This window comes from Arctopsyche grandis, chromosome 2 (genome assembly GCF_051622035.1).
Source record: "Arctopsyche grandis isolate Sample6627 chromosome 2, ASM5162203v2, whole genome shotgun sequence".
In the NCBI taxonomy this organism is placed as follows: domain Eukaryota; kingdom Metazoa; phylum Arthropoda; class Insecta; order Trichoptera; family Hydropsychidae; genus Arctopsyche; species Arctopsyche grandis.
In genome coordinates, this window is record NC_135356.1 from 19,316,366 (window position 1) to 19,342,338 (window position 25,973).

General features: G+C 34.5%; 1 protein-coding gene across 1 annotated transcript in view; it reads right to left on the reverse strand.

The window, feature by feature from the left end:
* The window catches only part of sowah (ankyrin repeat domain family member sosondowah), a 207,636-nt gene extending 182,409 nt beyond the window's left edge, over positions 1-25,227 (reverse strand). The window contains exons 1-2 of the mRNA XM_077445534.1: positions 25,076-25,227; positions 23,803-24,455 (exon numbers count right to left, since the gene is read on the reverse strand). Coding sequence (XP_077301660.1) covers positions 23,803-24,455; positions 25,076-25,205 — 783 coding nt within the window. The 5' untranslated portion in view covers positions 25,206-25,227. The remainder of the gene's footprint in view (positions 1-23,802; positions 24,456-25,075) is intronic.
* Between the last annotated feature and the right edge of the window lie 746 nt (positions 25,228-25,973).

Below are 25,973 nucleotides of genomic sequence, written 5' to 3' on the forward strand. Positions count from 1 at the left end.
AAAAATAAACCTTCATTAGTAGTATTTTTTCAGCCAGTAATGTTTTACACAACAGCGATATCATCTTTAAATTAATTAAAAACATACTTTACAAAGCGAAAGACAGATTTAATTACACGAATCAAAATAAAATTTGATAAACGATACCGCAGGACAAATGTTGTTTTATGAGGATGTGTATCATTTATTTATTGGGCGTAAAAATTACGACGCTGTCCGATATGATCGTGTTTATAATATGTTCGTGAAAAAAATAAAGACGAGGGAAAAAAACGCGAAACGAGTAATGACCGTACAAGCGTCGCCCGTCGCGAAATTTCCCTGTGACTTTACCGCCCGTTGAGACGCGCCGCCCTGGTGCCGCTGCCTTGTCCGAAAGGCCCTCGAGTGCGTCCCTGCACACCGGCGCCTAACCATTAATCCGCCAAAAAAAATAAGAATAAATAAAATAAAAAATAAATATTAGGAGCGTCTCAGAGGAGCCCTGGCGGGGCACCGAGCAACCTGTCACGAATGTTGACCCGCGCCGGGGAATTCGATATTGACAAGATAAGCGCCCGTAATGTGATGTGTTTGATTTAATAATCAAGATATATATATTTATTTTAAATGATTTCGGGCACAATGGGCCCGTGCTGGGCGAGCCTCCTATGAATGAAATACGAGCCGGACGCGCATGATATATGGACGCGGATAATTGCTTTTACCGGGGGAGATCGGTATCCGATAAAACGGTACTAGTCAAATTTGTAAGGTCACCTCCCGAATCCCGAGACGTTTCGATCCGGACTTTTGAAATTTCAAAAGTGACGACCAAATGCAAATCTATAAAGTAAAGCGACCCCGTATATGTATGTATGTATGAAATGCGAAGCCGTTGTACAATAAGCTGAACTGAAATCTATGTTTGCTCCACACAGCGAAATCATTGATGTACGAACATCATAACTACAACAAACCGTTGGGAAAATGACTGAATTGTTTATGGGTGGATTATAGTCGAACCGATCTAGCATGAGACTTGCACAGAATGTACATGCTATCGCATTTTCCCCCCACTCGACCCACGGTGGCCAATTAAATTTCGTTTCAGTTTCGCATTGAATTTCGGTCAATAAATACAACATTGTTCGTGCGTAGGTAGAATTTTAAGTTTATTTTTTGTTAGTTTTGAGTTCGTGTTTCGTATTTTGAAATATTTACATTGATGAAATTTCAATATAAAATACGTAAATTGTTGATATTATTAATTTATCTATGGAATACGTATATATTTCAAATTAATTGAAATTTATATTTTATAGACGGTAAAAGTAATTGTCAACGTCATGTTATGAACAGTAAAACTTACAGTAATATTATTAAAGACCTTTCATTGAAATATATTGTAATAATATTATAAAGTTAAATAATAAATAATTAAAAAAAAATAAAGAAATAATTTTAGGTCCTTACAAAGTTGCACAACACACTGTACGAATTGATTGTACGGTTTGATTCATTCGCGAAATACATCCAAGTATATTACGAATAGCTGAAAAGATTCGTAGTTTACTTGGAGAATGTTATGTATAAGAAAATATAGTATTTGTGAAAAATTAAAAAAAAAAATTGATTTGTGAAATCATAACAACTTATGTATAGGTAACATACATACATATGTAAACATTAGAATTTAAATGTATGTAAAGTTGGAGGGTTAATTCCGGATAAAAAATCTGGTTAGTGAAAAGGTCATAAAAATTATAAAATACCGCTCTTCACATAAAATGAACCAGATAATGTCGGATTGATTTTTCTTTCGGCATTTGTTCTGCAGGTGCATTTGAGTAAACGATATTTGTACCAGAGTTCTAAAAATTGGGGTAATTCTTAGTTAGATAGATAATATACCAATCGAAAGGGCAAAAACCCAAGAAGTGTTTAAAACTATTTGTCATCTTAGGTGCTGTTTTTTTTTTGTAAAACTTGAAAACCATGGAGAAGCAATTTTCGAAACAACAAAAAGTCACCATGGAGAAACAATTTTCGTCGATTTAACGTGACTTAATCAAAGTTTCCCATATTTCTAGATACATACATACATACGTGTTTACATTCATCATGAGATAAATACTCATTAGAATAACAGAAAACAAGAAAAAAATATATAGCACCGTTAATTATTGTATTACCAGCGTATTACGAGCTTTCAGGATTTTTTAAAAAAGCCCGGATTATCTCGAAAATCGTAAAACTTGGTACTAAAGAGTAGAGTGTGGCTAAATAGCCTCTAAATGACTTCTTCTATGTATTATCTCCTAAAAGATTTACATTGATCTAAAGTGCACCAAATCAATCCCTATTATATTTTTTAAATTTAAATAGTGATTGATTTTTTATAAAAAATAATATAAAAATAATATTGTTGACTCAAACTGTATTTATGCGCTTTACAAATTAGACTATTGATGAAGATACTAAAAATATAAACGATCTCTATGATCTTATGTATGAATGTACTTTCGAAAAATATGTATTTACTTTTAATCCAAAAGACAAGAACGATCGATAGCATCAGAACTATCCTTGCAATATAACAATGGTGTTAAAATAGTATTATGGTTGTATACATACATCGTGATTCATTTTGTGAATAACGATCAACAAGATAAGATAAATCAAAGGCAGTTCGCCTTCGCCGAGAATACGGAAATTTACTTCTAATTTGGAAAACATGAAATATAATAATTCAATATACTCACATAATAAAGGGATTTTCGTTGACCTTTTCGGCTCACGAAAACAAGATTGGGATCGCGAAGGTTAACGGGCGCGGCGCGGGTACACATTGCAATTCTCCAGCGCGGAAAGGGTTAAGGGTCACGAGAGCGCGAAATATAAATATTAATAAGGTTTTATTAATGAATTTGATGAATGTTGGGTGGGTCGACGCCAACACGGGAACAAAAGGTGTCCGCTGTTAATGCACGGAACATCCCTTCGGTAAGTGCGTCGGGGCCATCGGGATGAGTTTAATTATCCGCGACCCATTTTGGGAATGGAAAAAACCCACTTTTTTCCATTATTCGAGACGAAAAAAAACAGGAGTACACGCATCCCCCGATATAGGCGGGATTCGTTTTACGCGGTATAACTTCAACGCGATAGGTCAAGAAGTCAAATTGTACAATCTTGCAAAATTTAGTTTCAGAACATGTGCCGCGCAACTAAATTGACATGCTGGACCTATCGGCAGAATAAATATAAAATTAACATAATGAATTTTTGAGATAGAGAGTAAGTTACGCGACTCGTCTTTCATCCAAAAATTGGCACAAAAGGTAATACATGTCAAAAATTATATCTCATAAACAAAATGAAAATAGTTAGCCTTTAACTAAAAACACAAAATCAATAATTAGTGAAGTAAAAATATATAATAAGAGATATTGATAGCCTTAGATGCAAATTTTTTAAGGTATAGTGTGAAAAAGATAAAGCTATAGACGTTTGAACAATTAAAATCTGACAAAACGACTGGGTGGCGGAAAGTCAAACATATAAGACTACTGGCCACTTAATGTCATCGTCTCCAAAATTTTTGCATTCTTAAACGTGTTTATTACGATTATTTTTCATCATCGAATTATCGGAAGCGATTGAAATTTCTATCGGTGACCAAACTGCGCAAAATAGCAGTTTCAAACCGATCGGAAGAATATAGGAATATTGCCTAAACGATTAGCGAAGTAAAAAACAATATCATAGCCAAGGAGTTGGATGAATGAAGTTATAATGAAGTATTTATTTAATGGTAAAAACTACTTTATAAAGGCAGTATAACTAAATTTCCATGATAAAAATCTATACATTGCCCCGAAGCATATCATAACAGACGGGAATTACAATAAAGTTCAGATTTTTTTTTGTCGTCATATCTATGTACATATATAATTTTCATATTAAGGTAGGCATAAAACATTAGCAGTCTCCAATTTGAAAAAATAAACAGACAGCAAAAGATTTTAAAAAGCGTGTCAATTTTATTTATATACATTTAAAGTCCAATTCAGACTTCAAATGGGTAAATAATCTTTTCACTCGTGGTTCAGACGAGTGAAAAGATTTGACCATGTTAAATCGTGCAAATCGAGGATTATGTTTACTACCTAAACTCTTTTCGCAAAAGAATCATATAAGACAAAATCAAAATATTCGGAGGATAATTACACAACCATCACGTTAGTGTTTAATTGCGAAAGTGCAAGATTCCTATAGTTAATTGTTGACTATCTCGAGGGTGTACTTAACTAGCTAATTCTTTTACGCGCCAATTTACCGGGCGCAATTTAAAATTAACGTCTGCGTAATGATAATTGTACAATATAATGGGTTAATTAACTTTTACGAGATACCCAGCGTAGTAACTAAGTATGTAAATGACGAGATCTCCAAGAACACGAGGAGCGTACATCCTTAGCCCTCGAGGGTCAACTTCAGCTCGACTCCCCGCGAGATCGTTTCAACCCTGATAGAACTTTGATATTATAATTAATTAAATTGAAGAAAAAAAATCTCATTGACTATACATGCATATTTAAATATGTATGTATATCAAACTACCGAGATATGAGAATAGAAAGTTTTCGAGAATTTGGAGTCAAAGTTGAAATAGCCTCGGGCCAAATTTACCCCTTAGTATTTAGAATGGAGGTCGATGTTCACTTTTTGGTTTTGTTTCGTTTAAGGGTGGGTAGCTAGAGGCGTTTTCGAAGCAACCCCTTTCTTCACGTTTTAAAGAGAATATAAAGATAACAATTATATTTCCTACACGGTGAGTTAATTGTTGGAATAAAATTTGAATAAAATTATAATAGAAAACGGTTGCGAGTAAATAAATAAATAGCTTAAAACAGTTTATGTATTCAAATTCAATTACGATGTAGTTCATAAATCTTTTTTATTAAATTAATATATATATATATATATATATATATATATATATATATATATATATATATATATATATATATATATATCTTTATTATAAAAAATATATATATTTACTCGGTTAATAGTTTAGATACGTTACTTGCAATTTCGGTTTCAGTTTATCTTAAATTTATTTGTGGCTATAAAGGATACATAAAAATAGTGACAGGATAAGGTATAATCAAATGAACATTCAAAATCCAGATACTACATAAATTCAATTTACATTTTTTTCAAAAACATTCCATACCAAAAGTTCAAGAATACATTGCTTACTTAGCAACAGGTTTCTGAAAAAAAAATTTTGAACATAGGATTTCTGGAAGCCTTTAGAATCCCACTGGATAGAAAGCACTGCCTACGACTGGACAAATATTGCAAAATTCATATCACCTTGTTTGAATTGGCATAGCAGACGATTCGCGACGGCAAAAATGCGATAACAGATACATACAAATATAGATAAATACGCGGGGCACAATGGAATTACATCTCGCACGCGACAGCCACACACGGATGCAGACTACACGTTTTGGGGGTGGAAAAAAAGGGCGAAGAGGGCCAGCGGGAGGAGGGTAGTATGGACCGCCAGGGGTAATGAATACAAGTGGCGCAGCCCCCAGAAAGGTTGCCTCACATTATTAATATCGGGGTATAAACAAGCACTTCATTAGTCCCCGCGGTCATATTTTCGACTCCCGCGGATAGAAATGGATAAACACGCCGAACCTCCACCCCTTACCCCCCACAACCTCCGGCCGTATGGAAATGTATTTAATTGGCGTTCGCGAATATACTCAGCTCCGTCGTGGTATTTTGTGTAGGATAGGGGGATGAAGAATGCGGGGGGGGGGGTGGTCACATGCACGCGGCTGCGCGAATGTAAAACTCACCCTAAATGCACAGTGAGGTATGCGGATGTTACAGATGGGTAGATTATAGGTAAACCCATCCTATCCATGTACGTATGCTATATCCAATTGGGAAAATTACCTATTTCATAAAATCGTAAAAAGAGCCTGTTGATTTTATCATGCATTTTTCAGTGTATAGTATTCTTACAAAAAACCATACTATAATTTCGACAAATGAATATCAGGTTTAGTTTTAGCTTGAAAATCGTAAGAATCGTATCGTACGGTTTATTATTTATATTTAAATTAACTAATTAAGTCGTCACATTATTATTTCAGACTTTTTTGGCAACGCAGCAAGTTGTAATGGAAATCATTATACTAAATAGATTTTAATATATGAAATAAAATGTCAAGTGAGTTAGTAGCAAAAAAAATCACAGGAGGTGCCACTATCTCTTTTACTTATTCCATGAAATGAGAAAAGCAATTCCTGCACATTTCACGAATTCGGCATATATTTTTGACACTTTCATAGAAAAAAGCAACGGATTTGCACCGTTCATGAACTGTGCTATTTCATGAATCGGGTGTAACAGATGTATGTATATGTACATACAAATACACGATCTACATACATATGTAGTGTAGACCTGCGAAAGATCAAAAATTATATCTAGTCAATAAGATGAGTACGTATGTACATACATATATACATATATCGCTATGACTAATTCTGTTTGAAACCCGTATTTTTTTTTAATAAAAAATTAACACTTTACTACATTCAAATTAAATAAAATTATTGTGAACGAAAGCTCGGCAACTATAAATCCAAATTGCAATTACGCAAAGGAAAAGGAAATGACTCGAGGATATATAGTATATAATAAAATATAAATACGCAAAGCGAGTTAAACAAGATGCACTCCAAGGATTTCCGCGATGTTCCAGTCAACGAACTCCAATATAACATAAAATAAAATAAAAAATTAACCCATTGCATATCCGTACACGAATCGTGTCGTTTAATTTAATTACATACTACTATGAAATATGATTGATGACGAGTTCCGAATCAACGCGCAACGGAGTTCAATGGATGTTTTAAAACCAGCCGAAGCACGACGATACGAAGACATTGAAAGTTGAATTAAACTCCCGAAGTTTTCAGTTCAGTAAAAATATGGCAAAACTGCACATACAAACTGAGTTAATGAGAGTTGGTTAATGGTAGCTTTCATGAAGGTATACTTTTCGAGTGAGATTTAATATACATCTCTATGTTATGTAATTGGCTTTTTATTGAAATATAACTTTCGTAACGGCCTCAAATTGAATCAATTTACATGTTTCGCTATAGCACCTCAATACGTAAAAATATGACTATACATACATATGTATGCATAATTTTGGTGCTATTATATTTCAGATTTTTTTTTGTATTTAATATAATAGAAGATCACAACTTTTATAAAAAAAAATGACATGGGGTTCGCCAAAAATATTATGAATATTGCGAGACTGCTTCCATCATACAAATACTCGTTGAGACCACACAAAACGTTGACTTTTAATTATCATTAATCAGTCAAAATTTAAATGAACTCATTTAAATTTTGAATGTAAATCGCAAAAGTAATAAAAATAAAATATTTATAAAACAATCTTCGAGATAAATCGGTTGGTTGGAGGCACAGAGCATTGTATAAAATCGATGTTTTTTTTATGTAGCGTTACTTTGATATAACTCAAGTTTTCGTGGGAAATGCAAAAATTGCATTTTCGCTTCGCCCTGCTGCGAGATTGATCATAATTACACTGAGCAACAAAAAATCACATTTTATAGTTACAGAATCGGAGACTTTCTCAATTTCTACTAAGTTTGACAAACTAAATTCGAATGTGACAATGATTTTTATTTTTTTGGTTTGTCGTTAGTTAGTTGAGCGTTTTAAAAAATATGCAATTTTTACAGATTTTTGGGTTTTGAAATCTTTAACTCAAAATCTAGCATTGATGTGCCAGTAAGTATTGGAATCAATAGTCAATGTTTTTTTCTATTGATTGTGAATTTTGATTAACGCCCATATCTCATAGAGAAGAAAGCAAAAAAAATCGTTATCATAATCAAATTCAATTGGTCAAATTTAGTAAAGACTGAATAGTCTCCGATCCGTTAATTACTTTATCTATGTATGTACGTATTAACAATAGATGAAATTTTGTGATCATGCGAAAATTCGAACTCGAGATTCTGACTGATTCGAACTCAGAATCGATCACTGATCACGTTTTCACGTTCTAGAAAAATTTGTATGTGTTTATTTTGGGATTATTTGAACACCGTTAGTCCTATCGAACTGAAACTTAGTATAGGTTACTGAAATTCTTATTGACACGAAGTAAACTTTTAAGGTGACCGGAAATGGTACCTCCCCTTATAGATGTCCCTTTTTTTAAAGTTTTTGAATTATATTATCGCCCAAACCGCCTGAATCGGACTGAATCTTTTTTACATATAATAGAAATTATAAATTTTATAACCTCATATTTTTATCTGAACCGGAAGTAGTGTTTTTACTGTAGAGAATTGAGGTTTTTTATGTTTTTCTCAGAAACCTTTTGGTTTATTGAACTGAAATTTCATATCTAAACGTTTAAGCCTAATACCAAGTTATGTATAAAATTTGGTAAGCATTCGTCAGCCGAAAGTGGTAGTTCACTCTTGTTCAAATAACTTCAAATATTAAAATTATTTAATTTTTTTCTATTTATTCATAGACTTCGCCTACAGACGTATGTAACTGTGTATTCGACATTCTAAATGACGCATCTGATCGAGACGTTTACTTTTTTTGAATCCACTTACTAAAAAAAAAACATTTCGGCTCAACTATGACATGCAATTTTGCAAATTAAGCTCGACACACGTCAATAAAAACAAATCTTTCGTTCGACGGCGACTGTTATCGACTCGATTTAACAATATGTGAAAAACCACCTCACGAACAAACAATATACAATACACATTGTATAAGTATGTATGTATGCATTTTTTTCAAGTTTTATTTTGCTTTGTCATCCGCCATGGATCCTCTCGTCAATCTCTCGCCGGAGGGGCCCACCTCCGGCGATAGGCGAGTTTCTCTATTCGACAACAATGGCGTTTGTTTACTTTTCGGGTTCACGAAGATCACTTGTCGAATTTGTAACGCATTGTTATCCTTTCGATTAGAGGGCGGCTCGCAACGGGTCGCGTGTGCGCGTCCACTCGACGTTGCACTCGAGACTGCATGTGGCATGCAAAAACTAATGGGTGCATCGGCGCACTTTTCTGATTTACGACTTTCAACTGTGTTTTTGTGCAAAGTTTTGTGTGCAATTTGTGCAATTGTCTATCTCTCGCGGCGAAAGGGTGAGTTCGGATCGGACCAACCCCAGCTCCCGATCGATCCCCGTGGACTGAGGTTGTGTCGAATTAATTCAATCGAGTATAGGCGGTGCATAGGATACCACGAACATACAAACGTAAACAAGGTGGGCTGCTCTGTAGTGATTTATCATCATCCTATACTTACATACATACGATATATGTATATTATAAATATATATATTTTTTATTTTTGAATTTAACTATTTGAACATCAGTTTAATGAAAATATAAATATAATAATAATGTGAGCTCCAACTTCCCGCACACGGCTTTATCAGACGGCTCATATCTCAAGAGTCATCCGTTTTCTTGATGACACTGGTGCTATCACACCAGAATGTAATTTTTTTCACCTCAGTGAGCGTAAGTTGAAAGATTTTGTACTATTCCATTTATTCCGATAGCCTGCGCTCATCATTACCAGCGAATGTTTGGATGCGATCTATTTCCGATCTGCTCTGCACTATTTGGGACTTTCAGATGATGCTTGCAACATCTGTATGTGATATATCTACATCGGTATTGACAGTATGTACCCCCACAATTTGTCCCATTTATTCGTATATATCAATTTTATTAAATGTAATGTTACAATTCAAAATAGGTAAACACAAAAACATGACATGCCAATGATTCATATAAGCCAAGAGAAATAATCAAAAGTTAACTAATATTTAAATAAAGGTTGATTCAACGGTTAACGTGGAAGACTTTTATAAATAAAAGACATATATGTATTTTGGTTTTTTATATCCGAAGTACATAAATATATATTACTGCAACTGAAATTTTAATTTATGACAATTACATATTTAAAACAGAATACCGTTTACTGTGACAAGTATGACTTCGTTTAGAGGCAATCATCCGAAGGTCAATAATTTTCTCATTATCTTTTACATGGATGTTTTTGGATTAATGGAATACACTTTATTTTTCGAGTAACTCCAAAAGAGTCACTTAAGCGAGTTTAATCACATGATATCGGAAGCCAACTGTCTCAGCCCTTTCTGAAATTTAAGCCATTATTGAACCTCGAGTGCAATAAAGTGATTGTTTGATGACTTGCTTGGAATATGGCAGTATCATTGAAACCGGTGCTGATTCACACAAAATTCATGAAATGTGGGCCATAAAAATGGTCAGTAAAATTCAATGACCGATTCTGATGATGGCCTATAAAATTTACTGGCAGAAAACTTTAAATAAAAAATCCTTGTTCTGAGAAAATCGATTTTTTCCAAAATCAACAATCTCTTTGTGACCAAAATCAGTATTCATTTTTTGATTTATCAAATTCAAAATATCCAACTGTTAAATTAATGTTTTCTGCCGTAATATGGATATATGAACTATTATTATTATTCCGCTTATACATATAGTTGCTAAAAATCAAGTTTTCAGATACAATAAAAATTTGTCTGTTTTAAGAAAATCCCGCCATAAAACGATCCATCGTAGATTCGCAAATACTTCAATAAAAACAACCACATACAATTAACTTGCTGTTGTAATTTATAATTTATAAACGCATAAAAGGTTTTACAATCCCATAAGCAGTAATTGCATTCATTCGCCAAAAAGGGATAACGAGCGTCAATATAAACACCGTAAAGTACCATAATATTCGACATAAAAAAAGAAAAATGCTACCGATCGTTAACTTTCGATCACAACATCCCACATTACAGTTTTAGAAACGCTTGCATTATAAATAACGCAAAAAGTCACCATCAACATTAGCGTGTTTATATGTGTCGACAATGTGGGGAAAACCTCCATACTTTTATTCCTCAAAAAGCAAATAATATTTAATACGCGAGTATGCTTCGCGTTTCAAAACGGGTTTCACACACACCCCACGTCTCCCCTTCCACTGACTAACTGGGGGTGGGCAAACGCTAGCGAATTTTTCACACCCTTTCAAATATCGAAAAATATTCAAATATTACAGTACTATCGTTGTATTTTTAATATAAAAGTGTTACGCTACAAACTTACAGATGCGTATCTATACGTGTATTAAAATTGAAAAAACCAATATGAACGTGTTACAATTTTTTACCTGACGTTAAAAATATTATATTTTGAAAAAAATCGTATTTATCGATTGGGAATACATTGTACATATTTATATCTTCTTATATTTTTAGTTTATTGTATTTTTTATTATTATTTGTGAAGAGTGAATACAATAAAAATTAACGAGCGTTTGAAGCTGTTGAACGTTGCACAATAACACTGCAGTTGACAAATAATTGCATTCAACTTTATATATGAACCGCAATAATACCGAACGTATGGCACGAGTGCATTCAACGTATTTCCTGTGGGGTATTAAAAAAAGAGACAAAGAAATATTTTATAATACATATGTATGTACATACATATATAGCGTCAATACTTTGAAACAAATTAAAATTTATTATTTATTAATTAAAAAAAGTGATTAATGGGCCTCTCCACAGGGATGTAATATCAATTATATTTAATTCAAGCGAAAAATTTCAATTAGATATATTTAATTTAGAAATTACACTTTTCTCAAAAGCAAAATTGATGACACAAATGAGGTCATAATAACTAACATAATATTTTGACTATGAAAGGACAGTTTTTATTGGGTTTGATTAAGGATTAGAACTGTTACAACTCATATTGCCATTCACAGGTCACAGGCAAATAATCTTACTATTTTATAACGTATTATTCCCAATTATACAGTTTTATGATGCATGTACATACATATAAACGGCGCTGTCGTCCAGAAGGTCGTTATACTATAATTTTCAGAGTCTATTATTAAATCGTTAAATGCCGTTTGAGAAGTGATTTTTCAAGCGGTTTTTTGTTAAATATTGCATTGTTAATATATGAAGTGTTTCAATCGAGAGAAGACATATTTCCAAAAAAAAATTAAATATAATTTCAACTCTTGTTACATACTTATAAATACATATTCCAATAAGACTTTTAAATAGTTTATTGAGCTATTTTTCTATTATGATTTAAACAGTAACATTAAAACAAGATAATATTATAAGTACAAACAAGAAAAATAATATGTTAGACATATCAATGATCAATGGTTCAAAAGCTAATAGCTATGTCTCCACTTCCTCGTTTTTCGTGCAACTTGAGACGCATGCGCTTTACATACTACATAGTTGAACGGACACATTTTGACAGATGTCGACAGATAACGGGTAGTCATGCTTTTCATGCGCATGTTACGTCACACACTCAAATCGGAGGAAACAATCAATTTTCAATTTTCCGCTAATATGGGACTGCAAGGATAAAAATTACATAAATAACCTCTGAAAAAGTGAAGACAAAAGTTTAATCGTCGTTAAGTATAGTCAACGGTATTGAACAAGTGTGGACGACTAACAGTCCAAAAGTTTAGTCAACGGTATTGAACAAGTGTGGACGGTTGATTGCATGCGTCACGCATACACCGTAAATCATGTTGAAAGTTGAAACGAAAATTGACTTATGCCATTTTCAATTATAACGGTTCATATACATATACATGTATGTATGTACATGCATACATACGTATGTAATTTCCTTTCGCCCGATATTTACGTACAATAGGCTTCTATATGTTATACATGTAACTCCTGCAAATAATAAAAAATAATGACAGAAAAATCGCTATCGTGAAACAAGACAAACGTACAATGTACTGATAGTCGAACGTATGTACCGATTGTACGATTGTGTGATATGGGGGAGGCGTAATGGTGGTCTGAGGGGCGGATCGAGTGTGCCATGGGGGTGGAGTGTGTCGCCAGCAATAAAATGCACAAAAACACAACTCTGGCAATAAATAATAATAACAACACGACGCGGCATCGACGACACACGACAACAACACGCTGACCGGCAATTGTACCAATTGGATTGTCCGTCACGCCGGCAGGGGTGGCAAACTTGCGGACCGCGGACAATACGCCATATAAATCCCCCCCCCCCATCCCACCCAGTCTCCCCCACATCGCCATAGTGAGGAACGATCGAGGATAAAACCGACAAAGTACAGTACAAGTTATAAAGCACATAGTTCAGACGAATGGCATGTGAAACAAAATAGGAAAATTTAAAAGTGAAACCTACTATATGGTACAACAAAGACTACATATGTACGTACTTCATTTTGTAAGCTTTTTATTTAAAAAATATTTTTTGTTTCTGAGAGGAGGCAATTGTGGCAATGATTTGGATGATGTAAAATTTTAAATGAACTTAACAACTGTTACATCATCATTAAACTTGGGAAGAGTCTCAAGGTGTAGCACACAAAGCGGTACTCGGCACGTGGTTTTTTTTAAATAGCTCTAGAGTATTTTCATTGATATTTTATCCATGTATTGAATAAGTATTGAAGTGATTCCCATATTTGAAGAAATATATGAAAAATAATAAGATCGTACGAATGAAAAATGACACGAAGACGCACCCATCACAGCTGGAGCCTGCAGAAAAAAGTTGGGAGGTGGGTTGACCGAATCAGTAATGCAGGCAGATATAAATTCAATATATGTTCATAATTCTTCATAAGTGTTTAACAGTCTTTATTTAATAATAATATGGTGTAAAATTTATTGGGAACTTTCATAAGAATTGGAAATATGTATGTAGATTTTTGAGCTTTTTCTATTATGCTTTAAATAAATAACATTAATTCTAAGTGCGTAATTATTATGCTATTCTGTATGTGTGTCTATCTGAGATAACGCTATAGATAATACTATAATAGTCGTTTCGATTCGACATACATACATGTATGTATGTACGTCACAGCTGAACCACTGCCAAAACGTATATACGAATACAATAACAAAAGAAAAACTTCTATATATACTGATCGCTCCTGCTGATGTTTCCACTTGGTAGGGAATTTACCACCATCTATTGAAAATTTATTTAATTAAATACTTAATTAATTATTTTTTCTATTGGTGTTTTATATTGTTTACATGTAGGTAGGTATGTAGTTTTTACCTTTTTTTCGTATTAAACAATCTATATACATATATAAAAATGAATTGAATAAATGTCTGTTTGTATGTCTGTCTTGCATAGGCTAATAAACCACTCAACCGATTACGATGGAACTTTCAGGATTTGTTGTATGCATGTCCGGGAAGCTTACTGTAAAAAAAATCGCCCAAAAACGGGAACGGAAACGGGAATGCGTGGCATTGCAACGAAATAATTTCAAATATTTTCACTTCGCGACCTGCGTTGTTAGGGTAAAATAAACAAACAATTGAATAATTTCAAATGTGTTCGCTGTCTGTATTTTTCCGACAAATGGGAACGGGAATTGCATGCGTTATTGTGACATTGCAACGCATGCCGGGTTCAGCTAGTTAAATATAAATATCCAATTAAATATATTTAATTTAATATTTATATTAGATATATTTAATTTCATATTTATATTAAATATATTTCATTTAATATTTATATCAAATATATTTATATTATAAGGTATTTGAAAAAAATTCAACCGCGGGGGGATCGAACACATTTATTTTTATTTAATAACTTAATATGCCAACACCCATGCGACGATATGTCATCGGGAACACTAGTGAACGCATAAGACGTACAAGCGTTAGGAATTATTACTTGAAATTTGCGGTTGAAATCATGAGGTGGAAACAGTACACATTTTCTCTAATGATGACTAGACTGCGGATAGATACCGTGCTTTTTCCAGGAATCGGGGCAGTTTAGCTCTATTTACAAAGCTAGAGTCCAAAAAAAAATGTTCGGCGAACCTTTAACAATGCATTTACAACAATTGAACAATACGCGGCACCCTCTGGGTCCGGGCTTTTGTGATGACCAATGTTTTGCAGCGACCACTTACACACACACACACACACATACATCAAATGAAATTGGCCGAGCGAGGAGTCCAGCGAGATATTGCAGAAATCGAAAGGGGACAAATTAGCATTCGATAAGGCGTCCTGCGTCCAAGGATCGAGAAGGACCCACCTGGAGGATGAGGGCACGAGCTGTCGTCCCCATCTCGTGCCGAGGCGGCCGCACACGAACAACGTCACGACGCCGACAGTGCAGCACAATGAAGTGGTCAGGAATACATTATCGTACAATTTGTCACGACGTCCATAATTTGTACATGTGAATCGGTCTGCTTGAAAACTTCGTGATCATTAACCGACCAAATGTATATATCTCCGTGCATCCGTAATTACGCAAGGGCTCGTGATCCGAATCGGAAAAATAAAACGGTAGTCACTTATTTGCGTATATATGAATATATTGGTACATATGTACTCTGATTCTCGATGATTTGCGTAAAACTTTGACTGTTGTGTTTGAAAAATGGTAATGAACCGTCAATACTGAACTGTACAGTTGGCCGGAGCGAAAAATGCGGACTTGGTACTGTCATGGATAGCGAGTGACCAGGAAATCCAAATATACTGAATAAAACATGAAGACCCTGCGTCTTCATGTTTTATGTGAATTCCTAATCAAAACCACTATGATTCGAATTATGTCGTTACGAAATAACATTGATCAATATCAACAGAAATAATCATTTTCCCGGGAAGCCCATTGTACACGTGCCTCACAGACGCAAGAGGGGGAATTCAGTACGCGCCGCGCTCAACGACCAGTGAGAGAATGATATCCGCCTTGTAATGACGGTTCTGCTTCAGCCATTATTTCTTTCATTTCCTGCACTTATTTTATACGATTCGACTGTGTTTTTTACAATAATTAAACACACATTTATAACTGGACGTTTGGAGTCCAACATGGTGGCCAGCGGATTTTTCTAACACAGTAAGGCGAATCCTGTGCCTCCAACCAATTGATTTATCTCGACTAAAATTAATTCAAAGTGGGTTTTTTTATAAGGTCTATATTATATTAGTTTCACTTTGCGATTGTTATGGATAAAGCTCCTAAGACTCTCCCGATCGCTTTGAAACTTTGCCATTTTGCGTGGTTTGGCCCCCTATAGAGATTTTTATATACATACATATGTATGTATCTTAGATTTTACATAGATCAGTTGCTCGTCAAAAAAAATGACCAACGATTAACAAATCGCTAGGAACACGTATGTATTTCATAACTGCTGTATAATGGCAAACTTTTCTGACGATAAATAGGCTAATGATATATTTGAAACATATTCTATGTATACCAAAAAAAAACAAATTTAAATTCATGAAAGATAAATTTTCATATATAAGGGATGTTTTATATACAGAATATATTACAATTTATTTATTACTACAAAACGAAAACAGAAAATTTTGTAGGTCGTGGACCCAGCATTTAAAGAACACTGAATCCTAGCATATTTTGATGTTTTAAACAAATGTAAAAAATATGCAGAGCGCCTTGAAAAAATATTAACAAAAAAAAATAGTTTTAAATCAATTCCTTCAATGAATGAACAAAATAATCTTCAAACAAATTTATTCAAAAAATTGTTTGTGTACAAAACAAATTACGGCCATTACGAACAAAACTGTCCAATTCATTAAAATGCAAACGTTTGAAATTCGAATAATTTAAAGTATAATTGTACGAATTTTTCAAACGAATCAACATAATTTTATTATATACGAGCGAGAGAGAGAGAGAGAGATTAAATTTTCGGGAAAATCCGTCCGCTTGACATTGTTAATCGCTCGGCACGTGTAATTACCGCTAATAAATTTTACTCGGTTTCAGTTTGCGAAAATTAATCGAGCATTAACATATTTATGGTTACATTATGGAAGGAAACGCTAATAGACGTACACGTATGAAGCGGGCGATTGACGAGTTGAAAAATCGCTAAATTACAGTCGTGTCGAATGTGCGCGCCACTGTAATTTTTAGCCACTAATAATAATTTTAGTGTAACCATTATCGTGCGTACAACCACTTATCACATATACATAAAAAAATAAAGCAACAAACAAAAACAAACAATTCGTTAAAATTTACCAGATGCATGTTCGACATGATAATCACAGTTTACATTATTAAAATAACGATAATTAACTCTTGGGCTACCGTAATGCGCGTCGAAATGCTCAAATCGTCAATTTTTATACCTGCTGTATCTTCATAAACCATAACATCGTACATGCATACATATGTACATGCATACAAGAAATGTCTTTGATATATAATATGTATGTAGGACTTATATTATTTTTGAGGATAAATAAACAAATAATCTGCTGAAAATCATAAGTCATAAGGAATGAACCCCCACTAAATTTCACTCCATGGTTGTTTGCAATACGTACACTATTGATCAGCTAAGATTAGATCAATAGAAATCGCACATTTTGACGTTCATTATAAAGATTTTTGACCAATAAAATTTAAAGTTTACCTACTGCAAAGTCTACTATATTGAAAATGAAAATTTTCCTCAAGTAAATAAAACAAATATATATTTTTATTCTAAGATACTAAAACCGGAGTCGGGCGAAAGGGGGGGGGGGGGGGGCAAAATCTTCAAAATTGATTTCTAATTTGGTTCAGCAGCGTGGCTAGGTGGTTGCGTTAATGCTAAGCACCGAGAGGTCGCCTGGTTCGATCCCGTGAGCTGACCTTGATTGAAAAGAATTTATTTCGAGCATAATATGTACCGCTGTTGGTCAGTAATTTGTGAATTGGAAGCAAGGCAATACAATTCTTGCAATTAGATAGAATTATCGACAATTTTACATCCTTGAGAGCAAAGAAGATACATTTTAAAAATAAAAAAACTTGATAATCATAGTTTACATACAATCATCTATGTATGTATATATAATTTTTAGCATCAGAACATATTTTCAAGTCAGTCTTTTTTCTTGGAAATACATATGTATATGTTACAGTGAAACTGTTATTGTCAGTGAAATAATATTTTCAATAGTGCGATTATATTTTCACTAATTCACTTCTTAATGTCAGTGAATTTGTAAATCGAATTACAACGTACAACCACACTAATTTTAAATAAATAAAACTAACCCTTAGCTAACCTTAAATAAATAAGTGTTGGCTATTAAGATACTATGATGTGTTTGCTTCCGCATCTAGTCCCACACATGAGGCATTAAAAAACCCCCAATCGAAACAGGTAGTCGACCATGAGTATGGGAATGGACAGGAGCGGGGTTGCGAGGAGAGCGTGTATGCGCGAGTTCGGCATCGGAGTAAGGATGGAGAGGAGCGGGATTGTGACGTGGGGTGGCACGATTCGTATCGGCGACGCACTATCATCCAGCTGTCAAAAAATATAGTTTCACTAATAGGGGGCCAGTGAAAATGATTTCATTGGATATGATTTCACTGAACTATACCCAGCGAAAATTTAACTGCTTATGATTTCACTGAAACGTCAATGAGATTATAATTTCACTGTGGCATATACAAAACTAACAAAAGTTGAAATTAATTTGTTTGTACATGTATTGAATACTAGTGGTTGTACCCGGCTTCGCTCGGTATTTGTAATACAAACCACTTAAACATGGCCAATCTATGTAATAGTAAACATTTTATTAAATTTATTTGAATAGTTTTATTTTATTTGAATATTCATTTGTTTTTTTATTAAATTGAACGTCACGGATTCTACAACCCACACGAACATTCAAAGTCTGTTTCGAAATTATATATACATATATTAGGTATAAAAAAAAAGTTTAAACATGATTTTTGAGGGAGGAGGGGGCGCCAAATTCAAGCTTTTGCCCCGGGTGCAAATTTTTCGACTACAACAATACACTGGCATGACAGACGAGCGAGAGGGAACCCGTCGACATATATGTATGTGTGTAAACACACACAGCCAGACATAAGATCTGGGTGCAATATGCGAAGACTATTTCCATAGGGGTTGTAACTACTAGGTGGGTTTCTCGCACTGGGGAAACTACGTACAAACACACACACACAGACGCAAACAGGGCAAACTTGGCAATTTCGCACGGCAACACTCTCGGCTCGCTGGGCTGCTTTGCACCCAGAACCTGCTAGGGGAGACGGAGAGTGGGGTATACGCAAGTTGCGCGTCTGGAACCGGGGAAAGGAGGATCCACCCCATACTAACTGAATATATATATGTATGTATGTGTGTTCAATATGCGAATTAGGCTAGGTGGTAGCGGCTTGTGTCACGCCTACGACTGGCAATATTGTTTGTTGCTTGCCGTGCCTGCTTGCCGCTCAAACCCCTGGTATGCGGCGAACACGACGCCGGAGGCATCGCAAACCTTCACCTTTAATTATTATTACCTCGAGAGATAGAGGGTAGAAGTGTGTGCTTCAATTAGCGGTTAGAGCGAAGTTCGAGTGGAATAATGGTCGGCCGGCAATAGTCAATACATCGCGCAAATAGAGATATCCTCGGGATGTTACAGACTGTGGTCCTTTGGGGTGGAGTATGTGGAATGTGTTTAAGTGACGAACACTACATAAAAGTAAGGTTCCATGTTGCGATTTAGAATGAAAAATATAAAAGGAAAATTCCTGGACGTTGGGCATGGTGTGATTGATAGATGGAAATTCGATCAGAATCAACGGACTTTTTTAGATGTTCCAAAATCAAGGATCGGTTACACTTTCGGCGACTGATTCACATTTTTCACTTACCGGAGCGGAGACTAATTGACCTTTACTAAGTTTGGCCCACTGAATTCGAATATGACAATGATATTTGTTGGATTTTTCTCGTTTATGAGTAAGTGTGTATCGGCCTCGCTGTGTTCACCGGATCTTGATGCGAATTTTGAGCACAGCGAAGTGAGGCCTCACCTCCACCCCCCCTCCCCCCGCATGTATTATTGTTTTCTAGCTTATTTTTCTTTACGATAATCGATGTCCTTCCTCATAATATTATTTACTATGAATCATTGATAACAGCTTTCTGGTTAAGAGACCATTCACCAATCTGTGACCAGTCATGACACTATGGTATGCATATGTATGTATATGAATAAAAAAATGACTTACTACTGAGAGCAATGAGTTGCATACTATTTATTGGCAACTTTATCTCGTCATCATCATTATCTACAGTCATTCACCATAGACTGCTGGATAAAGGCCTCTACAACACGCTTTCACTCGTCTCTTTTTTGCGCAACTCTCATCCATCCCACCCCGCAAATTTTCCTAATTTCATCTACCCACCTTCCTTGCGGTGTTCATTTAACCTCTTTGCATTCTCTCGGGTACCATCCTAGCACTTATTTTGTCCACCTTTCGTCCATTCTTTTAGCCAAGTGGCACGCCCATTGCCATTTCAATCTCTTTACTCTATCCACTATGCCCACTGGATGTCATACTTCTCACCCACGTATACCGCTTTCTGTATTTCGTCGTTATGCCGAGCATACAGCGTTCCATACTTATTTGAGTGTATTGGACTTTGTGTAGAATCTTGGCCTTCAATTTTTAAGTTTCACATCTATACGTCATCACTGGCAAAACGCATTGATCGAAGATATTTTTCTTCAGGCAGAGTGGCATTTTTGACTTTTGAGCATTCTTCTAGCCACATTACCATTTCAATCTCTTCACTCCACTATTCACTACATCCATTATGCTTGTCATACTTCTCACCTACGTATTCCGCTTAATGGAAAATTATATATTGTATTTTCACATTATACTAGACGAATCGAATTAATTCTACCCTTCACAGTTGTATATTTTATTTATTCAATAGAAATTATTCCCGTTCTAAAATAACTTACAGGTTTTTACTGCGTCACCCGACTAACCGATTCGTTTACGAGGCTTTGGGAAGCTTAATTATCGCGCAGATGATCTTCAGATGTGCATTCAAATTAAGTGAACGAGCCAAAATGCGGGGAGGGAGGCGCCTCCGGGGGCAGATTTACGAGGACCACCCCAACCCTCTTCGTCTCACGAAAGGGGAATCCTTCTCTGAGCGTCCGCTTCGCACAAGATCGCAAGAAGTTTAGGCAAAAAGACCCTTCCTTCCCCTCCATCGCCCATCCGACCCTCGCACCCCCTCCCGAGAAAACTGCTCCTCATCTTCAATTCAGGATTGGGCGTCTGCTGGTGTTACAATGTGTTCAGAGGCGGCGTGACGATTCCTTACATCATTTGCAATTTAAATATATTTGCGACTTGCGATCGCTCGTCTTGAGTGCGGAGGAAAGGGGTTAACAAGACCGACGACCGACCACACCTACCCGAGAAGATCTTAAAGTTTCCGCCACAACCGACGCAAAGCCAAAAATTATTTCACCAACCTTAGGAAAAACTTTCTAGGGTTGGTTTATTTTCAATACAATTTCGGCAACACGACCAAGAAATGGAAAATTCGAGCGTTCCGTAATTTATATTTATGTATGTTATTATACCTATTCGGGCCAGGACTAATGTGCTTGATGACTCACCCCTTTCAAGAGCCATTCGACTATTTAACCTGCTTTCTGGGAGCCTTGATGTTTTTACTTCATCATACAGTTCTGTCAGGCAGCATATTTTAAATGACTTCTAGCTACATACATATTTACACATGTTGTTTTCATTTTGTAATGTTATTATTTAGCATAATGTGTATGTATGTTGGTTTTATCTATATTTATATATGTATGCTATTTTTTATTTATATATATATATATATGTATATATATATATATGAGTAATTTATCTTTATTTATGTGTATTGATGTGTTTATGTGTATATGCATGTATAATGTTTGTATGTTTATGGATGTATGTAATGTATGTGTATATGTATATGTATATGTGTATGTATGTATATGTATGTATATATGTGTGGGTATATATATATATATATATATATATGTATGTATATGTATATATATATGTATATATATATATATATGTATATATATGTATATGTATATGTATATATGTATGTATATGTATATATGTATATATATGTGTGTATGTATATGTATATATGTATATGTATGTGTGTATGTATATATATATATGTAGGTGTGTATGTATGTATATGTATATATGTGTATTTTTATATTTATGAATGTATGTATCTGTATTTGTGTATACGTGTAAGAATTTGTGTATATATGGATGGTATACATATATGTTTATATAATTGTCTTTGGCCAGGAAGGTGCATTGGGTTTACCTGTTAGGCCTTCTTGGTGTAAATTAAATGAAAAAATAAAAAAATAAAAATAAAATAAAATATTAGAATACTGATATATACATAGGTATAATAAGAGAAAGTTCAGTAACAATTAAATTTGAAACTAATGACAATTCATATAATTAATATAATATAATGCTCAATTAATCAAAAAAGCTACTTTGCACAAAGAACAAGATCTTAGATCAATTTGTTTTGCCAGTGATATAAATTTGGTCATTGGACGCCAAAATTTTACACAAAAACCAATGCACTCTGTATAGAACGTATAGTAAAAGTATAGAACGCTGTATGCTCGGCAAGGAAAGGAAAGATACGGAGGTGTAGGACATGACGAAATACGCGGGTGAAAAGATTGACGAGGGTGGTTGATATAATGGAGAGTGTAAGGGTAAAAACATACAGCGATGAACCGCACACCGCGTGCATGGCTCCTCGTCGTGGGTGGTCTCCTACATTTCTTCAAATATGGGATACACCGTAATCGATCACTGTCAAGCAAGGATAAATACAAGAATACAATTTTACCGAAAAGGGTCCAAAGAGGCGGGGCGTGCCGTCGTTCCATGAATGGCCGGCACGCGTGCCATGAACGTCACATTTTTTATATCTTAAAAAGTATCTAAAAAAAAAATTACGTGCCACATTCACCGCTGTCTGATTTTGCCCTAAAGATTGAAATGATAATGGGCAGGTCACATAGCTAGAAGAATTTACGAAAGGTGGACAAAAATACTGAAATGGTACCCGAGAGAATGTCAAAGAACGGCTGCAAATTATGACGACTTACTCATACAATTTAAATGTCATCGAAACAAAAAAAACCTTGTAAAAATAGGACACGTCATTGATAACATATCTACTAAAAATACATTATACATTGATATAATACTTCGTATATAGATAACGTGAAAAAATACATACACTACATTACTGATAAATATGATTAAATGCGAATTTCATTTATGAATAATATTTCGGGTGACGCATTTTAGGTTTTTTGTCTCAACAAGTGTGAAAATGTTGAAAGACGTTTTCTATAAATAAAGAAATGTATGATAATGGTACTTATTGGTTATATGCAGGGCCGACGAGAAGAGGGGGGGGGGAGCCGGGGTAAAGTTCCAGGGTACTACTAGAACTACTCGAAGGGCCCCGTGTCGGAAATCATACCTTATTTAAATATTTAAAAAAAATAGCAACTAACATATGAGTATTTTTCTAAAGTTCTGATCGATTTTTCGTATATTAAAAGTATGTATATCTAAAATAACTTTTTTTTAAAGGTAAAATAAAAATAACAAAAAAAGGAAGATGTAAAACATTAAGATTTATAAATAGTTATTAGCAATGATATTACATACCCTTGGTTTTCTGGTTGGTATATGCTGTCTTGGTATATGCGGACCATCCGGCTGTGTTTTATTGAACTTCTTCAAACATTCCTTGACGGACAGCTTCTGCTCATTGTCGTTCAATGATGTTATACTTCCACTGACCAAGTTTTCCTTTCCTTCGGTGCTTACAATTGAACCAACTTCGGACACATTGTCCTGCTGATCTTCAAAAACTTTAACTTCACTGCTCCATTTAGTAGGTTGGGGCGGCGGCGGTGGAGTTTGAGATACCTCTCGAACTATATGCTGTACAGGAATATCCTCATCTTGAACACTCGGCTGTCGCATAAATTTAGGACGAGCATTGATAAGAGACGGACGTGGATAGCTGTCTTGATTGTTGGATACATATGTTGGTGTGACGGGCTCCGGAGCCGGACGATATGGTGGCAATTGAGGCACAATATCTTCATACATTGGAGGCATCGTTCTATCCATGGAAGAGTCAGCTGAATATGTCGACAAATCATTTTCAGACACTTTAGGTGTCGGTTGGCTTGGATAGTTAGTCGGTGGATTTTGCATGAACTCATCTTTAAGAACAAGAAATTTTTCATTGTTCTCTTTCTTAATGGCGGCCAATATATTTACATACTGTTTAAATGTATCCCTTGCAGCATCTTAAAAATAATACAAAACAATTTTATTAAATTTAAAAATTAGAGTTTACTGAGCACTCTAATTTTTAAATTTTTATACAGCTTATTATAAAATGTTATTGTTATACAAATTGAGTAGACTCTACTCAATTTGTATAACAAAAACATTTTATAATAAGCTATATACAAAGAATTGCGATTTTAAATATTAAAATTAATTAGTAAAAATGAATTGATTTTGTGAGTGGTTAAATTATAATAGAATTATGATATATTATTAACATACATATATGTAATATATAAAATAATGGGTGAAATAGTTTGTATCGAAGTTATAATGTGAATGTGAGAATATTGGTTTGAAAATATGTAGAAAATATGTGCGAGATAGCAATTTGAGGTTATGTTCACACGTACGTCACTTAATGTCTAAATTGTGTGTTGAATACGTTCAAATTGCAGCACTAAAGCAAGCAATACTATAATAGGAGAATTGCTAGTTGAATGGATGAAGTTTGACGGATTAAAACGTGTCAAATTACTTTGTTTACATGGTGTTATGACAATTTCAAACACAACTGTCACTTTGGTTGGGAAAGTTTGGATGACGTTTCATCCGAGATTGAGTCGATGGAGATTACCTCTGGTGTCTGTGTTGGTGAGAAGAGGCTTGAAGTGCTTGACGAGGCTGTGGTTGGTGACTTTGCCTCCGTTTGCCTTTAGAAATATCCATATTTCTTTAATGCTGAGATCGGCCGGGGCGGCAGCCATGACGGCCAGCTGACAAGTCGCGTCAAGTGACGCGCGCATGCGCACAACCTTTCGAGTCGAATTAGCACCACTAACACTGTACCGGTTTTATCAAATCATTTGCGTTCGCCCTCTTCGTATGAAATTCGGCTTATGATTCAAATTGATTTGTGTATAAAAATTCTTAAGCTATATTAGCATTTAGTTGCATATTTAGATTTGTTCAAAAGTAAGTGATTTAAATTTAAAATTAATTTATCAATTTTGAAGAAGTCAAACTAGCATCTGAACAAATTGCCGACTTAGTAAATGGAGAATTTATTTCAGGTGATAGGTCGTTTTATGAAATAATATTCATAATAAAAATTAGATCAATGGAAAATTTTATTTAAATTCTTTAAAGAATGAAAAAAAAACTTTTATTTTTTTTAAATAGTTTTATTTTTTTGAATAATTAAAAAAAACTAAAATAAATATGAAATAACCAGATATATATATGGAGCACCAACTTTTTTTTTAGTTGCTCCGCTGTGACACCTAAGTAATTGCTCCAGCTCCACTCCGTGCTTAACCATATAAAAGTCCATGCTTATAAAGAAAATAAATATATATGTGAGAAATATGTATGACCGGAAATGTATTATAATAATCCGACACAAGTTTTCAATTTTTACAATATACATATTTTTTAATTTACAAAAATACCGTGGTTTGGAAATTACATACATACAATATTGAAGGACAACCCTTTTTTTAAAGGAATAACAAAATTAATACAGGCAACGCTAT